The sequence below is a fragment of the Hyaena hyaena genome, unplaced genomic scaffold, assembly GCF_003009895.1.
Source record: "Hyaena hyaena isolate Hyena2069 unplaced genomic scaffold, ASM300989v1 scaffold_210, whole genome shotgun sequence".
Taxonomy (NCBI): Eukaryota; Metazoa; Chordata; class Mammalia; order Carnivora; family Hyaenidae; genus Hyaena; species Hyaena hyaena.
The window spans coordinates 2,256,031-2,275,342 of record NW_024080841.1 but is presented as its reverse complement, the minus strand read 5'-3'; the positions used below and the strand labels follow the sequence as shown (position 1 = coordinate 2,275,342).

The 19,312-nt window shown below is 38.2% G+C and overlaps 2 protein-coding genes across 10 annotated transcripts in view; one reads left to right on the top strand and one right to left on the bottom strand.

Annotated features, from left to right (window-relative positions):
- BTD (biotinidase) overlaps positions 1 to 1,333 on the bottom strand; it is a 29,865-nt gene extending 28,532 nt beyond the window's left edge. For 4 of the 7 annotated variants that reach the window (XM_039242208.1, XM_039242207.1, XM_039242205.1 and 1 more), the window contains exon 1: positions 52 to 863. Coding sequence is in view for 1 of the 7 variants with exons in the window: in XM_039242204.1 (XP_039098135.1) it covers positions 1,127 to 1,137 (11 nt within the window). In the remaining 6 variants the exon portion in view is untranslated. Of the gene's footprint in view, positions 1 to 51; positions 864 to 1,126; positions 1,230 to 1,255 lie in introns of those variants that run through there. The other 3 variants (XM_039242210.1, XM_039242204.1, XM_039242206.1) reach the window with 3 other exon arrangements.
- HACL1 (2-hydroxyacyl-CoA lyase 1) overlaps positions 1,303 to 19,312 on the top strand; it is a 43,290-nt gene continuing 25,280 nt past the window's right edge. Inside the window, exons 1-9 of one of the 3 annotated variants that reach the window (XM_039242198.1) lie at positions 1,305 to 1,538; positions 1,725 to 1,829; positions 7,302 to 7,342; positions 8,138 to 8,218; positions 10,114 to 10,186; positions 11,852 to 11,929; positions 13,234 to 13,328; positions 15,167 to 15,279; positions 17,863 to 17,998. In XM_039242198.1, the coding sequence (XP_039098129.1) occupies positions 1,449 to 1,538; positions 1,725 to 1,829; positions 7,302 to 7,342; positions 8,138 to 8,218; positions 10,114 to 10,186; positions 11,852 to 11,929; positions 13,234 to 13,328; positions 15,167 to 15,279; positions 17,863 to 17,998 (812 nt within the window). In that variant the 5' untranslated portion in view covers positions 1,305 to 1,448. Of the gene's footprint in view, positions 1,539 to 1,724; positions 1,830 to 7,301; positions 7,343 to 8,137; positions 8,219 to 10,113; positions 10,187 to 11,851; positions 11,930 to 13,233; positions 13,329 to 15,166; positions 15,280 to 17,862; positions 17,999 to 19,312 lie in introns of those variants that run through there. The other 2 variants (XM_039242199.1, XM_039242200.1) reach the window with 2 other exon arrangements.

The following is a 19,312-nucleotide window of genomic DNA, read 5'->3' as shown; positions in this document are numbered from 1 at the left end:
GCAAAATCTGCATTTATATTTTAGAGGAACTCTGAGACATAAAAGAAATACCTTAGGCGTAGTCCCCGTATCCAGGAAGGCAACTATTTCACTCCTTTCCGTTTAGAGTCGGAGGTTAGGGTTTGAACCGCCAAAAAAAGAAGGTCTTTTGGAAGGCCAGCACTACGGTTGGAAGATCTCTGGATTTAGAAATCCTTTCACTTCCAATGCTTTTCATTCATTCCTCTACCCATGGCCCACTCCCCTCTCCTCTCTCTACCTTCCGCATATTACTTGTCTTTTTGCTTTGAAACACTCCAAATCCTCAAAAATTTAAAGTTCCACTCCTTGTTATGTAGGTTTTGTTACTCAACTGGTAGTTTCAAAACCTGGACAGACTCTCAGAAATCACACTACAAACATCTTTTTCGCTCAAAAATGCGTTTTAAAAGGTTACCAAGCTACAGGGAATGGTGGTAGACAGGGACTAAATCTAAAAATCATGAAAACCCACATTTCCTGATTTTGGAAAGACAAGAATGGAGAGTAGAGAGGAAGAGTGGGCTGGTAGCAAAGGTTAGAGAAAACAATGGTCAAATTTAACTAGGTTCGAGGGGCTAAACAGTGAGTAGAGTACAAGTTGGGGATTCTGAGGAATAGCGTGGGTCCAGCGGCTCTGGCAAAATTACTTTCTCTTGGTTGGAAATTCGGGGTCCTCATCTATATGGGGTAAACAGTAAACCCGTCAATGGATTTAACTAACGTGCATTGATGACTATGTTTCACGAACTGCATAGCTGTGAAACTTCTTCAGAGTTACAAAAGAGTGTGTAAACCAAAAAGCGTGTAGTAAAAGCCTAGAACACAGTGGACGCAAAAACACGACACGACCCTAACCCAACTTCGCACAATGGTAGGCTCCACCCCGCCCACCCCGGTCCCAGCAGCCTTTGCGAAGCCTGCCCTAAGCCCTTAAAGCGCCCGGGGGGTTGGAGGCGAGAGCGCGCGCCACGCCCCCTTCCACGTGCGCTCCTAGCCCTCCTTCCGCCCCCACTCTGCGCGTGCTCCACTCGCCTCCGCGGACCCCCAAATGCCTCGGGATAGCAGTCACTCAGGGGCGAGAAGCCTCAGAGGTTCCGTGTCTCACCTGCTTGGCATAGGACGCAGCCTCCTGCTAGTCCCGCCTCCTTCTGGCACTCTGGCCCCGCGAATGGAGGACGTGAGAAAAGAGCACGGCTCTGATAGGAGAAAGAGCGTGTTTACATTCTCAACTCACCCAGCGAGCCGACTGATTTAAGCCCCGCCTTTTCCTTCCCGCTAGCCACAGCGGTTGGTTGCCTTACTCCTGTCAGTCAGAGGAACGGGTTCCACAACTGGCGCGCGGCTGTTCCCTCCGACTTTACTTAGCAGGGCGTCTGCGTGTCAGCTTGCTGTTGGCTGCGAGAGTATCTCGAACTTGTAGGTGAAACATGTCGGAGAGTAACCTAGTTGCGCGTAGCGACGTAGACGAGGAGCAGGTTTCTGGTGCTGAAGTCATCGCACAGGCCCTGAAAACGCAAGTAGGGCGGACTCCACATCGAAGGGCTCCTACGGAAGCCGGAGGGGGGCGGAGACGTTGTCTTGGAGACGAGGAGAGCGGTGCGGTGGGAGGGGGGAGGTTTTCCTTGAGGCTTTCCTTTTAGCGCCCCTGGAGGGAACGGTGTGGCGGGGGCCTGGGCATTTACTCCCCTGTTCTTGACCCTCAGCATGTGGAGTACATGTTTGGCATCGTGGGTATCCCAGTGACCGAAATCGCCATTGCGGCCCAGAAGATGGGCATCAGATATGTCGGGATGAGGAATGAGCAAGCGGTGAGTATGGACAATGAGGGCCGAAAGCGTTATTGGGAATGAGTCATAACAGCGGCATACATTCATCGCACACACTCAGCCCTTACCACAGTTCTTCACGCCATCTAGTCGCAATAATCCTATAAAGCAAGAACTGTTATTAATCCTAGTTGACGCAGAGAGGTTAAGTAATTTGCCCGAAGTGACAGTCGGTAGTGTCAGAAGACAGGATTTGAACCCAGGTATTCTGGGGTCTGGAGTCCATGCTCTTGACACTGCACTGGATTGTCCTCTGCCAAGTCTAGAGGGTTGGAATCGAAAGGGACGCTGTCCCGGTCTGAATCCAGTCCCTATGTCCTCTCATAACTACCTGTTATGATGTGTCTCTTTCTGTCTGGTCTGACTTTCCTTTTAGACTGTGAGATCCAGGGGAGGAGGGATATTATTTCTTCTTGACACATCTGTATCCCCAGTGGCTAGCAGACGGTAGGTGCTCAGGCGGTTCCTCCGAGAAGAACGGGTGAAGGCCAAATCTCATGTTATATAGTAGATGGCCCTGCAAGGAGATAGTATTGCAAATGGTAAAACCATGATTAGAACTCCGGTGTCCTAAATCCCAGTCCAGTCCTCCTTCCACCACATCATGGCTTATTTGGAAGCAAAAGAAAGGAAGATAAGACATTTTGTCAACCCAGTCTCAGCACTTACTGTGTGCTGGTTTAAAAAATCAAGAAACTACTTCTGCAGTATTATATCCTGTCAGTCTGTCTAAAGCTAAGTATTCCTGCTCTGCACTCTCACTGTTGCTCTCTAATTCAGGCTCATATAATCTGTTGCCCAAACAGCTGCCTTGACCTTCTTAAGTGGTACCCTTTCTCTGCCATTAGATGTCGGCTCCTAGAGGGCAGGAATTGTGGTTCATTTGTTACATCCCCGTAGTGCCTGGCTTGGTTGGCGCTTTTGCGTGATGTAAACTCTTACCACATTATTTATTAATTGAATGACAATCCTTAAGTATAAGATTTGAGGAGTATGGTTTTTTACAAATCTTAAATCAGGTCTTGAGTTTGTATCATTTCTATATCTTCTTGGAACAATATTCTATTCTGTCGTCTATATGAGAAGATAAAGCTATTGACCTATTAATAAGTCAGTAAATAAAATATGAGGTAAAATATAAGTTATTTATATATATGAAATATATCTTATATTTTACTGTTTTTATGAAGGTGGAATGTCTGGTTTCTTCTTCAGACACCACATATTTACTGAGTACATAACCAGGTACTAGTGTTTAAGTCTTCCTCTGACTATTGGAAAGAGTCACATGCTTGAAGGAAATAGGTACCAGGAATGTCTTACAGGTATCTGAAACCCATGTCTGGTTTTGAATTCATTGCCTTTTCCCTCCAGATGGGCTCTTCCCTCTGTATTCATTATTTGAGTCAGTGGCACTCTGATTCACCTAGTCAGTCAAGCAAGCTCAAATCTAGAGGGATAGATTTCAATATTTCTTTCAGGAATCAGGTTTAGTATTGATCTTTAAGCTGAATTTATTATAATGTGACAGTTTGGGAAGGTGAAGTAATTCTAATAGTATAATTATAAATGTATGTATAAGGGGCACCTGGGTGGTTCTGTCAGTTAAGTATCCTGTTCTTGATTTTGACTTAGGTCATGATCTCATGATTCATGAGATCGAGCCCCATGTTGGACTCTGGGCTAACAGGGCAAAATCTGCTTGGGATTTTCTCTCCCTCTCTCTACCCCTCTCCTGCTCTTGTGCATGCATGAGGTAGCTCACTCTCTCTGTGTCTCAAAAATAAATAAGTAAAACAAAAAAATGTACTTATAAGGAATGGTGCATATAGAGGCACCTGGGTGGCTCAGTTGGTTGAGCATCCAAATTCAGCTCAGGTCATGATCTCATAGTTCTTGGGTTTGAGCCCAGCATCGGGCTCTATGCTGACAACTCAGAGCCTGAAGCCTGCTTCGTATTCTGTGTCTCCCTCTCTCTTTGCCCTTTCCCCACTCGTACTCTCTCTTTCTCAAAAATAAACATTAAATATATATATATTTATAAATATATACATATGTATATATATATACACAAATATATACATATGTATATATATATATACACACATACACATAAAGGAATGGTACATATAAAGGATGACTGGTTCTGAGTGGGACAGAGAAGATTACCCATAAAGGCAATGTTTGTTCATGCTGTTCCATCAAAATAGCTTAAAGGCACAGTGAGCTGTGAGACTGAATAGGTAGACCAAGGGGAGGTTATAGAAAGTCTGTGGCTGGAAAAGGAATGTGGACTTTTTTAGTAGGCATTGAATGAGACCTTAAAGGTTTTTCTAAATGGGTGGAAGACATAATTAGACTTGTGTAATTAGAAATCACGGTAGTGCAGAGTATGGATCAGCAGGGCAACTTGAAGTTTTATTTTGGTCCCGATAATCTCAGTGGAGGGCCTCTGAAGGTTCCAGGTGCTTTATTGGGCATATAGAATGTGGAGTACATACTTCGCTTGTACTTGAGGAGCTTATAACCTGGCTGTAGAGACAGACATAAACAGACAATTTTATTATAATGTGGTAAGTGCTGTGATAGAGATCTATTCCGGTGCTATGGAAGGGCAGAAAAGGGTACTTAGCTCAGCCTGAAGCTTCAGAGGTTTTCTGGAGGAGACGATCCCTGAGCTGTCTTGAGGGACTTGATGGATGAGTCGGCATTAACCAGCTAGGAAGGAGAAGAAAGGCTCTTCTGGAGACGATTCTTAGATGTGGGCTTGCTTAACTGACTGGGGGGGCGGGGATGCACAGCACCACTGACTCAGGTCGGGAATACAGGTGGAAGAGCCAATTTGGAGGGAAAAGATAATAAATTCAAATTTGATGAGTGTGCGATGCTTGTAGGACATTCCCAGTACATAGTACCCTCAGTTAACCTGAGTCTGCAGCACAGAACTCAGGAAGACTTTTTTTTTTTATTTCTTTTTTTTAATGTTTTATTGATTTCTGAGAGAGAGAGACAGCATGAACAGGGGAGGGTCAGAGAGAGAGAGGGAGATACAGAATCCAAAGCAGGCTCCAGGCTCTAGGCTCTGAGCTGTCAGCACACAGCCCAACGTGGGGTTCGAACCCATGAACCGTGAGATCATGACCTGAGCCGAAGTCAGATGCTTAACCAACTGAGCCACCCAGGTGCCCCAGGAAGACTTAACTAGTGCCTGAATTCAGCTTAATGACAGGGTGATGAAAGGAGAAAGTGAGATCAGACTCAGAAGCCATTCAAGAGGCAGAAGAGGACTTGGCGTCCAATTACATGTTTGTTCTAAACAGAAAGGCGTAGTTGGTTGTGGACGGTTGTGACTTGATTGTCTTTCATCAGATCCTCAGAGAAATCGAGACCTACACTGACCAGCTTTCCAAGGAAGAGGCACACTGTTAGGAATGTAACAGTCACTGAGAACGAACTGCGTGTGGGCAGTATTCTGAGTGTTTTCCATGTGTTAACTGATTTCATTCTCCTAGCAGTGCTGTCAGGTATGTTCATTTCACAGATAAGGAAGCCAGGGTACAGAGTAACTTACCAAAGTTACAGAGCAGAAAGCAGGGGAGGCAAGATTTGAATCAAAACAATTCAGCTCTAGAGTCTGCTCTAAAGTACTACACACACAGCTTTCTGCTTGTGAGTGGAGGTAATTTGGTAGAGAAATACATGTTTTATGATCATCAAAAGAGCTCCTTTTCAACTTTTGACATTTGCTACCAGAGGGATATAATTTTTGGTACATGCTGTTTTGTATTTTGCATTCTGTCGCAGTAGTCTGTGCCCTGCTTTAGTAAGTGGACAGTGTTCTTCCTTGTCCAAATAAGTATTCGTATTGCAACAGACATTATATTTTCAGCACTCACATTTTTTGGAGTTGTCTTATTATTACCCCATGTGAATTTTACCTTATGTGCAAAAGGGAAAAGCTATAAGGGCCCATGGAGAATAGTAACACAGATGGCACAGAGCCTTTGTGTGCTTTCTTACTTGGGCGTATGGTAGTGGTGTAAGTTAAGATTATGATTCATAAATATTTATTTTTAATTGTTTTACCCTTATGTCCTAAACATGTATTTAAGTTCAGTCTAATACGCATAAAGTTGAGTGGACGTTAGAAAATATCTTTTTATTATTTTTTTAAGTGAGAAGAAATAATACTAGAAAAAGATGTCCCAGATTAAGAAAAAGGATTTATTTGAGAGTGCATTTAGCAGTTTTTGAGGTTATCTGTATTTAATTTAGTACGTCCCCCTTTTTCCTGTGCAGCTGAAGTGTAGTTTAAAAGTAAAAACTAACTGGGGCACCTGGGTGGCTCACTTGGTTAAGCATTCAGCTTCCGCTCACCTTGTGATCTCAGGGTTCAAGAGTCCAAGGTTTGGATACTTTGTTCCCCTCTTTCTCTGCCCCTCCCCCACTCCCTCCTCCTTTCTTTCTCTCTCTCAAAAATAAACATAAAAAAATAAAAGTAAAAACTAACCATATGGAGCCATAAAGGGAATCTCAAGAAAGCTCTGAAGATTGAAGACATATAGTATATGTAACCCGACCACGTGGAAATAAATTTAGTAACAGAAAGGTAACTAGAAAATCCCCAGACTTGAAAGTGAAATAACACATTTGATAGTTTGTAAAAATTTTAAAAGATTGTTAAAATCTAAAAATCTTTAGGGCAGACTGGTCAAAAATGAAAGAGAAAATACAAATTACTAATAGCAGGAATGAAAAAGGACACATCACTATGAACCCTAATTAGCCAATGGATTGTGGAAGAAATCACAGTAGAAAATAGGAAATATTTTGAATTGAATGATAAAAGATGAGATTTCAAACTTGTAAAGTAGAGCTAAAGCAGTTCTTAGAGGAAATGGCTTTAAGTAAATCTATTACTAAAAAAGATTTAAAAATCCGTGCTTTAAGCTTATATTTTAAGAAGCTAGAAGAAGAAAACTGAATTCAACCCAAAATTAAAGAAGTAAAATAATAAATACAAGAGCAGGAATCAGTGAAATAGAAAACATATTAACAATGGAATCAACAAAGCCAAAAATTGGTTCTTTGAAAAGATTAATAAATTTGATAAATCCTCTAGTAAGACTGATGAAGAGTAAAAGAGAGAAAACACAAATTCCTAATATTAGGGATAAGATAGAGAGCATTTTTGTTGATCCTGCAGATATTATTAAGAGTATATTATTGATAAACTAGATGATACAGATAAATTCCTTGAAACACTAAGACCTAGATTAGATATCTAAACCATTACTTGACACTTACAGGTAGAACATTACTTGTTAAAACTGAAAGTGTTCCAGTTCCTCCTTTACCACCCAGTTCTAGTTTTTATTTAATCATAAGTGTATATACATGTACTTAACTGTAAGGATCCAAATATGCTTAAGTCCCAGTATTTTTTCTTTGTAGGCTTGTTACGCTGCCTCTGCGATTGGATATCTGACAGGCAGGTAAACTCAAGTCTATGTTTTATTTCAATTTCTTTTAAAAGTGGTCCTAGAGTTTCTTAAGGAATTACTTTAGGGGCACCTGTGTGGCTCAGTAGCTTAAGCATCCGACTTCGGCTCAGGTCATGCACTCACACTTTGTGGGTTCAAGCCCTGAGTCAGGGTCTGTGCTGACAGAGCCCAGAGCCTGCTTCAGATTCTGTGTCTTCTCTCTGCCTCTCCCCCGCCCCCAAAATAAATAAACATTGAAAAAAAAATTTTTTTTAAAAATCACTTTATAAATATAAAATGGCAAACTGAATTATTGGGAGATACTTTTTCCTTGAGTGTTTTGAAGTTAGAAAGTCACATTTAAGGTAAAGCATTCAAATTAAATTTTTAAAAAGTTTGAGGCAGATCATTCCATTTCAGAATTACTTTCGGTCAGATATCAATTGACATATTTCTCTATTAAAATTTTTAAAGACCTTTTTCCACATAAAAATGTACTCAGCATCAAAAATTTGCAGTTAAATCGATTGGGCCCAAATATAACCTCTTCAAAATGTGAAGAGGTTAGTTAAATACAGTGTGAAGATGATAGGTCTCTTCTTTCTTGCAGGAAGACTGATACAATCTTTCTTTTGTTTCTTTTATAATTCCCAAAATATTCTAATAATTGCTTTACCAATTGTAGTAAAGACCTGTATGTCCTTCCTTTGAAGTCCAAGAAAATTGCCATCTTTCCCCCTAAAGTGATATTAATCACCCGTTACACTTGACCTGCATTTAATAAAAGAAATTCTGTTTTGTTTCTAGGCCAGGCGTATGCCTTGTTGTTTCTGGCCCAGGTCTCATCCACGCGTTGGGTGGTATGGCAAATGCAAACATGAACTGTTGGTAATTAAATTGTTATTACTGAAAACACTTCCTTAAATGCTGATGTGTGATTTTACCTAGTGGAGCAACCAGATCTGGAGTGAGAAGATCTGGAATCAAGTGCTTGAGGGAATGGCTTGGTAAAAAACTAAACTAAGAATAGTATTAGGAAGAACAACAACAACAACAAAAATCAGTAATCTTACTTAGAGGCAAACACAACATTTTTGAGTTTTTGGAAAACTTATGTGTAGAAGCATGTGGGAATACATGTATACTTAACTCATTAAGTCTGCCCTGTGTGTAAACTCTCTTTCAAGTAACATCTTCTTTCATTAAGACATAAGTGTTTCTAGGGACACCTGGCTGGTTCAGTTTGTAAAGCATGGAACTCAATCTCAGGGTCATAAGTTCAAGCCCTACATTGGGCATGCAGCCTACTTTAAATATATATATATATATATATATAAGTGTTTCTGAACACATATGTAGAAGCATATGATTTATTTCATAGAAACTAGACAGTGTATAATATGTCATTCATATAACATCCTCTGAAATGTAAACTTATGTGTAGAAGCTTGTGGGAATAGACTTGTGCTAACTCATTAAAACTATATACTGTGTATAAACCTTAAACACACACACACACACATTTTGGAGTGTGTGTGTGTCTGTGTCTGTGTGTATGTGTCTCTCTTTATATGTGAATGTGTGTACAGTTCTCTTTAAGTGCAGAATTATTTTTAAAACACCCCAGCCAGTATGTACAAATGTATCCAATTCTTGATCCTGTTTTGCATAACTAGCAAGACAATTGAAATTCTTACATTTTTTTTTAGTTTGCTTTATAAGCCCTTTAGTACTTACTCTTTGACCTTGCCCTTAACCCCATCTTTGGGGTTAGCCAATAAGGTCATGTTAAAGGGAGTTATGTTCTAGTCAATTCATAAAATATTTACTCTTCCTTCATACTAAGAAGTATCATCCTAGAATGAAGGAAGAGTAAATATTTAGGTATTATTTAGACCAGTGTCCTGGTAGGAAGGATGTTGTCCATTTTCTTTATGCCTTCTCTCCTTTCTTCTTATATAGTTTAAAAGTAAAAACTAACCATATGGAGGCCATAAGGGAATCCCAACAAAACTCTAAAGATCAAAAATCTACAGTACTTGGAATTCTTGAGGAAATGGTTTTAAATGAATCTGTTACTAAAGAAGACCAAAAGTCCATGCTTTAACCAGTAAGATCATGTTAGAGAGGGTTATGTTCTAGTCAATTTATAAAGTATTTAATCTTCTCTCATATTCCTAGAAAATGAATATTCCTAGAAAATGAATATGAGAGAAGATTATTTTAGATTAATGTCCTAGGAGGAGGGCATTGTTCACTTTTTTGACATATGCCTTCTTTCCTTTCTCCCTTCCTAGTCTTTCTCTTTCTTTACCTTCTTCAGGGTCTGGGGTTTTTTTTGATAACTTTAAGTTTGCTGTAACTTTTCTCCTCCTTGAAGGATAAGAAATTTATTGGTGTGGAATTTCTCTCACTCCATCGTTTCCAAATAGACTCACTTAGGAAAGTGTGAAAAAAAATTGTTTCCTTCTCTTAATCCCAAGACTAATAATGGGAAGGGAATAAAAATTTATTTTACATTACCATACCTAGAGGTTTGGCATCAGCATCCAGAATGGCTTGGGAAGAGGGAGACATGGAGTAAAAGCAATTCCTATAGATTTCAGGTTTTTCTGAAATTAAGAAATTAAAGAAATTCTCTCATATCAGGTTGCCTCCTTCCTAAATCTTTAGTTTGTTGAAATTTTCTCTCTCAATGTACATTGCTGTTTATTAATTGGGCACTTTCCTATTTTACTTTTTATCTCATTTGTAATTCTCTTTTAAAACAACGAATATTTCAGGCCCTTGATTGTGATTGGCGGTTCTTCTGAAAGAAGTCAGGAAACTATGGGAGCCTTCCAGGAGTTTCCTCAGGTACCCAACTCTAAAATTGTTGTTACAGAGTTTAGTAGCATAAATGTATGCCATTAAGATTTAAGGAGAAAAATGAAAGATTTAAGGAGAAGAAATTAAAACAATCTGTAAAATAAACATGACAATAAAATAGACCTACCTGAGATAATTTAGAAGTTATTTTCCTTAACTGCAAGACAATCTCAATGTGGATATTTAAGAAACTTAGGTTCTGCCTGCTTAGGAGCAGTCTTCCAAGAAATACATCCTTTTTTTTTTTTTTTAATGCTTATTTTTGAGAGAGAAACAGGGCGCAGATGGGGAGAGGCAGAGAGAAAAGGAGACACAGAATCTGAAGCAGGCTCCAGGCTCTGAGCTGTCAGTAAAGAGTCTAATACACGGGGCTCAAATTCAGGAACTGCGAGATGATGGCCTGAGCTGAAGTCGGATGCTTAACTCACTGAGCCACCCAGGCATCCCAAGAAATACATCTTTTTAACAGGCTTTTAAACTCTGAAAATAAGTCTTAAAGATGCAGGAATAAAAATGGTGTAGGACAATGCCTCTCAAACTTTAGAGAAGTAAAAAGTTGAGAGGGAAAAACCCTACTTAAAATGACTCTCCTTAAAAATAAAATGACTGTCGGTAGATTCTGGACAAATTCATTTTTATCTTAGAAAGCTGAAGGAAGGAAAGTATTTAAAAATTTCTAAAAACTTAAAAGAATTTGTCAACAAGATGCTATAGTGAGGGGCGCCTGGGTGGCTCGGTTAAGTGTCCGACTTCGGCTCAGGTCATGATCTCAATGGTTTGTGGGTTCGAGCCTCGCATCAGGCTCTGTGCTGACAGCTAGCTCAGAGCCTGGAGCCTGTTTTGGATTCTGTGTCTCCCTCTCTCTCTGACCCTCCCCTGCTCATGCTGTCTCTATCTCTCTCTCAAAAATAAATAAAATGTTAAAAAAAAAAAAAAAGATGCTATAGTGGGATTTCTTTTTTGCTTTTTATACATTTATCAGAGATACAAGAGAGGTGTTCATAAATACTTGCATAAAACAAAACACTACAGGTTTAAGAATCATTGTAGAAATAAATAGGTGAGAGTGAATGATTAATTTTAAGATAAGAATATATTTACCCATTTGCAGCACAAAGTTATGGCCAAAGTTAAAACCATTAGGCAGAGTCTAACTCATTAATCAAAGTCATTGTGCGAAATTCAAAATATAACACAGAATTTTAATATGATTTAAATTATTGTAAAATATTAGATCTTGGTATAGTTTGATGCAAACTTTATATTTTTATCCTCTTGAAAGGAAATTGAAGTTTTACTTAGTTAATGGCAAAGAATGACAATAGTTATTTAAAAGATACTGATGCATTTACACTCTCACCAGCAGCTTAGGAGAGTGCTTGTTTTCCTGTGTGGAGGTAGACACTGAGTATTATTAAACTCTTTTTTGCTAGTCTGAGAAATGAAAATGGTGTCTTGTTTTTTATTACTGAGGCATAAGTTTGATTGTGCTTTACATTTCATAGGCTTTTCAGAAACAGCTGAAGTAATATATTTTCTTCATCTTTTCTCTAAACTTAATAGGAAGTAATGAGTTAACATTTTGTCTTTCTTCAGAAGAGTAATATGATTTATGAGCTGAATTTTAAGAGATTCTTTTTTTTCTGCATATAGGTTGAAGCTTGTAGATTATATAGCAAGTTCTCTGCCCGGCCAAGCAACATAGAGACTATTCCCTCTATTATCGAGAAGGTAAAGTATTTAATTATAGGTCCTCCAAGTCAATTGGTTTTTCTCATTTGCTCATACCTGTGTTATTTTTATTTTCAATAAAATGAGCAACAATTTGGTATATATTCAGGCTTTCAAAAATGATATTGTTAAAGAGCGATGTACGTTTTTGCTGTTTGCTGTCCTTTAATTATAGAAACAGATCAAATAAATTATTTTTGAAAAAAGTTTCTCATTCAGCTTTTTAAATTATTTTTTAAATTACAGAAAAGTAAAAAGAAAGCTAAAAGGAAACCCTAGTTCCCTTTTTGTCATGCTTTTGCAAAATATTATTTTTGAAAATTAGTACTAATGCATATAAAACTGTGTCTTAGTTGACTAAACAGCATAGAATAAATTAATTTTAGTTAACCAACATTGGTATGTGGAGTTATGTTTAAGCTGTTTCAATACCATGTGTTATAGGAACCATGTGACACATATTAAAGCATCATAGTTTCTCAAACCTTGGCCAAGTCGTTAGTATTAGAAAGCAGGTAAAAGTACACGTTATGAAGACTTGACAGGCAGAGAGCTTGGTGGGTAATTTCTAAGACTAACGTGTGCTACATCATGAATTTTAAAACCCTTAGCGAGTATTTTCTTTCCTATCTCTCCCCTTTAAAAAGAATACTTAAAAAGTGTATTTTCTATGTTTGTTTATTATTGAGAGACAAGAGAGACAGAGCATGAGCATGGGATGGGCAGAGAGAGGGGGAGACACAGAATCTGAAGCAAGTTCCAGGCTCCTAGCTGTCAGCAAAGAGCCCGACATGGGGCTCAAACTCACACGCTGTGAGATCATGACCTGAGCCAAAGTCAGACGCTTACCTGTCTGAGCCACCCAGGTGACCCTTTGCACATTTATTTTAAAATAATTCTGTTTTATTTACTTTTAAGAGACAGAGAAAGGTTGAGCAGGGGAGGGGCAGAGAGCGATAGGGAGGCACAGGATCCGAAGCAGGCTCCAGGCTCTGAGCTGTCAGCGCAGAGCCCGACGCCAGGCTTGAACTCAACAAACTGCAAGATCATGACCTGAGTTGAAGTCAGATGCTTAACGGACTGATCCACCCAGTCACCCCTAAAAATAAATACTTTTAAAATATATACAATCAACTGAGGGCATTTCAATTTTAGTTAAAATTGTTTATTTCTCCAGCTAAGGATGTCCAGAAAAATTAAAGTTGTATTCCCTTTACAATTTTTAATTGTCTTTGAGTGAATTGTGTTACTCAATTATGTAATGAGAATTTTAAAATATTTCCTTTTATTTGTAATAAATTTAGGCAGTAAGAAGCAGTACTTATGGTCGTCCAGGTGCCTGTTATGTTGATATACCTGCAGATTTTGTGAACTTGCAGGCGAATGTGAATTCTATAAAGTAAGTAATAGTGACACTGGAGTTCGTTCTTAATTGTATTATTATAATGCTTAACTTTTTAACAATTTACCTAGCAGTTTATAAATTAATCTTCATCTCTCTTAACTTTTGACAATTTAATAATTAAACTAAATCCTGGCCTAAAGGTTTAATTCTTTTAATCAAAATGGTATTACTTAGTAATTTTGGGGGGCATTAATTATTAAGTGAAATATATGGAGCTTCCTGAACACTTATCTGAAATTATTCTCCCAGTAATTATAAATAATACATCCCCATTAATGTAGGAAGGATTATGTAGAGTCTTCTTAGTGTAAACCAAGAAATAAGGTGACTGTTGAATAATTCTTTAGGACTCTGCCTAAAAAATTTTAGTCTTTCCCTCTGTCTCTGTGATTTAAAAATATTCCAACCCAGGTGTTACTATGATTTGCCATGTTCCCTTCTTCCTTAAATAAACACTGAGTGAATAAAAAGTATAAGAACATTTTTTACTGGTATCTAAGTCACCTCTGATAAGGATGGATACCTAGGTTAACGCATTACCCTGGTACCATTTGGTGTGTTCTTGCTGTTGTGGACCCAGTGGTTCTCTAGTGACTACAGAGAGGCAGTGTGCATTTCTGTCTATTCAGTCTACCAAGGAAAATACAATTCCCTGGTGAGAGTCAGACAGAAAAGACATCTCCTCTGCATAATACCTAAACATGATAAAATATTATTGAGAGGAGGGAAGGCAGAGATGAGTTTACTAAAATAAATGAAAACACTGAGGACTCAGTGTCCAGAAATATTTAACTATAATTTATATTTCTTTTTTAAATTTTTTTAATGTGTATTTATTTTGAGAGAGAGAACATGAGCTGGGGAAGGGAAGAGAGAGAGAAAGGGAGACACAGAATCCGAAGCAGGCTCCAGGCTCCGAGCCGTCAGCACAGAACCCAATGCAGGGCTCGAACTCGTGAACTGTGAGATCATGACCTGAGCTGAAGTCGGACGCTTAACCGACAGAGCCGCCTACGCACCCCTATAACTTACATTTCTGTGCTAACTATACTTAATATTTCTTTTGCTAATACATGTTGTATACTAATATCGACTCTCCCATTGAATGGAAATATAGTGAGGTAGTTAAAAGCATGGACTTTGGAGACAGAATGACCTAGTTCAGTCCAGTCTCTGCCACATACCATCTGGGGACCCTGGGCAAATTACTGTGAGTTTTTCACCCACTGGTGATATGGAGATAAAAGGCCTAACCTCATTGTTTTGAAAATTAAATGAGATTAAATGACACACAGTATTAAACACTGGCTTTTAGTATGTTTTTTACTATGATTATAACAACAACTATTACTACAGTGTAACACTATTGTCTCAAATTTCCTGTCAATGAATTACTCACTAGATTGGTTTTAGATGATATTAGGCAATAATTTAATTTACTAGATGTGATAGGGACATTACCGTTATATAGGAGAAAGTCTTTATCTTTTAGAGCTGCATGGAAAAGCTTTTAATTGCGTATAATTCATTTTTTTTTTAATAGTTTATTGTCAAGTTGGTTTACATATAACACCCAGTGCTCATCCCAACAAGTGCCCTCCCCCATGGCGTATAATTCACTTTAAAATGGTTTGGGGAAAAAAATTATGTACATATTTGTGTGCGTGTGTGAAGCAAATGTGATAAAATGATACTAAGTTGTTGAATCTACCTGGTGGATATATGGATTTTATCGTACTGCTTTTTTTTCTACGTTTTTATGTATTTGATATTTTCACAATTAAAAGTTTAAAACTTGGCCTCTCTTAATTGACAGAACTCTTTCCTTCCAGGTTCATGGAGTGCTGCCTGCCCCCTCCTGTTAGCATGGCAGAACCCTCTGCTGTGTGTGCCGCAGCCTCTGTTATTAGACATGCCAAGAAGCCCCTTCTTATCATCGGCAAAGGTAGCATTGAATGCAACTCTAAATTTGCCAGGCTGTCAAAAGAATGCTGATTCTGTTTAGAAATTCTCTTAATCACTTATTAACATATCTAATATTCGAAATTGGAGTATGAGTTCTTTTCATCTAGCATTATTTATTAATTTTGAAATCATAGAATTATTCTAGAATGCCCAGGAATCTTGCCCATTTAAGGGAATATCACCCATTCTATTTCTTCAGTCCTACGTATGAATTGTGGTTTTTTCCACTATAAAAAGGGTATGTGATCATTATTCAAAATTTTGCAAAACCCAGAAGATTAGGAATAGATTCCTTCATCCAAAGACAACTGTCTTTAACGCATAATACTTTTCTATTCATTTTTGCATGTATCGTCTATATGTTGTGATTACACCATATAGACTGTTTTATTTATATTGTGTTTATTTCATTTAATATTATAACAACATTTCTTCATAGTTTTAAATTTTTTTAAATATAATTTTAATGTCTATTTGTGTATATCCTCATACTTCACCGGGAGATACTTAAAGCTTTTCCAGTTTTGTTTGTTTGTTTAGTATAGTTGTGACATATATGTTTATGCTTAAAGCTTTTTCCATGTTTAGACTTTAAGATAGATTCCCAGAAAGAAAAGTAAGTTAAAAGGTAATTCATACTTTAAGGTTTTTGGTACATATTTGTCAGCTTCCTTTCTCCCAAGGTATTGTACCAATTTATACTTCTGTCAGCAACTTGTTATAGTACTCATTATATGTTGTAGAACTTGGGGAGCTGTGAATCACCTATGACCATGCTAGCCAGTATCAACTACTGAGGAACTAACTAATAGAAACTCAAAACAATTTTTTTTAATTTATTTTTTCATACTCATAAAAGGCTTTCTTATTCCTTCATTTTCTAGCTTGAACATTCTTATTTTTTTAATTACAAAAACATTTTTTAATGATTATTTATTTTTAAGAAAGACCCCAAGCATGAGCAGGGGAGGGGCAGAAAGAGAGAGACAGAATCTGAAGCAGGCTCCAGGCTCTGAGAGTCAGCACAGAGCCCAATGCAGGACTCGAACCCACTACCTATGAGATCATGACCTGAGCCAGAGTCGGACCTTCAACTGACCGAGCCACCCAGGTGTGCCCTGACACTAAAAATAACTTTACTGAAAATGGTGGACAACAGAAAAAAAATGGAAATTAGAGCTAAGTTGAATGCAGTTACATGATGTATTAGCTCGGTGGTCTTGGCAAACAATTGCTTTGAGTCTCAGTTACCTCACCTGTAAAACTGAGATACCAACTATGTCAACACGATTGTTATAATTAAATAATAAGATAAGTAGAAGGAACTCAGTAGATGCTAGTTTTCATTCTTCATTTAACCAACATTTGATGAGTACTTTTGATAAGGCAGGGACTATAGAAAACAATTGTGAGATATACAGAGAAATAATGGTCCCTACCTAGAGATAATTCTCTAACAAATAAGTGCTTTGTACCCAAAAGTGGTGTGTCTACAGAGGGTGAGGGGGATTCTCAAGGGAAGCAGCAACTATTTGCTTATGTAGGTAGTAAGGGAAAGACTATCTTGAAGAGATGACACTGCTTCACTTGAAAAACATGGATGATAGGTCACTGGGGACAAGTCCAGTCAGAGAGAACTGGGTGGACAAAGTTATTGAGGCAAGAAAGAAAATACAAGGAAATTTTCTGGACAAAAAAAAAGCTCTTTTTCATCTGACATGTATGAGAAAAGATTTTATGGAGCTGGTGGGTGGGACACTGTGTTGAATCTGAATAGTACCCTATACTATTTCCTGAGATTTAGTAGAGAATTACAAGCTTCAGATATGGGGTAGTGGTCTACTAGTCCTGAAAAAGAATATAAAATTATACAGCTAAAAAGAATTATAATGGCCTTAATGACGTTAGAAATGATACCATTCTATATTCAAAGAGTTTCCAGTGTCATTGCAGGCTTAGAGCCTGGTTATTCTGCAGGCACATGAGCATAGGAACAAATGATATGTGAACCACTTGGGTTAGTCTTGTTGCAGTCACAGAACCATAGAGAGTATGAGGAGATCCACAGAGCTTTAGAAACTTAAGTTTCTTGTTAGGATTTCCACGCCTAGAGTAGGAGACTCTGTGCAGTCCAAGTTAGCTGATGGTAGAGAGCAACACATGAGTTTAGTGAGAGCCTCTCCGTGTCAGGGCAAAGTCCTTTGTTGCCCAATGGGGCCTGTCAGTAAAACATATTGTATTCAGGCAACTGTGAGTAGTAATTTAGTAGGAAGCGTTGAACAGGCAATTGAGAGCAGCAAGCGATGTGAGATGCAACTTTTATAGTAGACATCCTTTAGGATAATTGAGAATATCATGGGGAAGGAAGTTAGAACCGTCACCTTCTTAAACATTTTAAAATACCAAAGGTACAAACTGGTCATTACCATTTGCTTTGAGTGTAAGACCTGTGTAAACAAGAGATTATTTGAGATGTCCTAACAGAATTTCGTGTGAACCATTTTAAGAATTACAGTGCCTGGAACTTAACTGACTTGTCTAAATATGTTTGCGTTTCTTGTAGGTGCCGCTTATGCCCATGCAGAGGAGGGTATCCGGAAACTGGTAGAGCAGTGTGGGTTGCCATTTTTGCCCACCCCCATGGGAAAGGGGGTCATTCCTGATAACCATCCTAACTGTGTAGGTGCTGCCAGATCCAGGTACATGGCATTCTAGAGTTTAAGTACAATGGCCTGGCTGATTTTAAGCGAATTTAAGTTCTTTTGTGACTTTAATGAATCTAGGAGAAGTTCTGAAATGTAATTTTAAGCACACCTGTTTCTTTTTAGACTTTTCAGCACTCTAAAGATGTTGCTCGCTGCCTTCTGACCCTCCTGGTTTTAGATGAGAAATCTGTAGCCGTTTGAATGGTTGTTCCCCTGTATGTGATATGTTCTTCCGTGCCTGCTTGCAGGATTTGTCTTTATCTTTGGTTTTCAGCAATTTGCTTATATGTCTGGGCATGGTTTTCTTTTAGTTTATCCTTGTTCTCTAATCTTCAATATGAAAATTAATGTGTTTCACAAAATTTGTGAAGTTTTTGACCACTATTTCTTCAAATATTTTTTTTTCTATACCGATCTCTTTCCAATTTCCTGGGATAATGCAAATAGTAGACATTTTGACACTGTCCCATAGGTCCCTGAATATCTGTTCAATTTTTTCATCTTTAAAGTAGTTTATTAGAGGTTTCTTATAGGAAGTGCTCTTTTTATTTTTATTTATTTTTAGGTAAATTTTTTATTTTATTTATCTTTTATTTGAGGTATAGTTGCTACGCAGTGTTGCATTAGTTTCAGGCATACAACGTAGTGATTTTACAGCTCAGCACATCATGCTGTGTTCTCCATTCAATCCTTTTCAATGCTTTTGTCTCTCTTATATTTATCTGTTGAGAACCTCTATCTTTCCACGTGTTTGAAGAGTATTTTTGTTTACTTTGTGGAGCATATTATAATAGCTATTTTAAAGTCCTTATTTACTAATTTCAACATCTGAGTCATCATAGAATGGGTGTGTTTTCATTTCCTTTGGGAATGGGTCACATTTTTTTTCTGGTTCTTTTGTATACTGAGTATTTTTGGAACGTATCCTAGATTTTAAGTATTATGTTGCAAGATTCTAGGTTCTGTTGACATCCTCTGTTGAATGTTGATTTTGTTTGTTTGCTTTAGCGGACAGTTAGTCTGGTTAGGTTCAGACTGCAAGGTCTTACTGGGGGCAGTAGTTCCAGGGTCAGTTCAGTTTCAAAACCTTTGCTGTGTTTGTCTACATATGCACAGGCTGAGGGTGAACCCTAGCCATGTGCCAGTTCCTCTCCAGAACCAGGGATTTCTTTTCTCTTCTCTGTAGGGGAAGACACTCCCTGCCCTCTCCAGGAGTCCCTTGTACTCCCTTATAGTACCGCACAAATGGAACTGCCTTTGGGGCAAAGTAACGAGAGAGAGAGAGGGGGGGGGGGGGGGGGGGGGGGG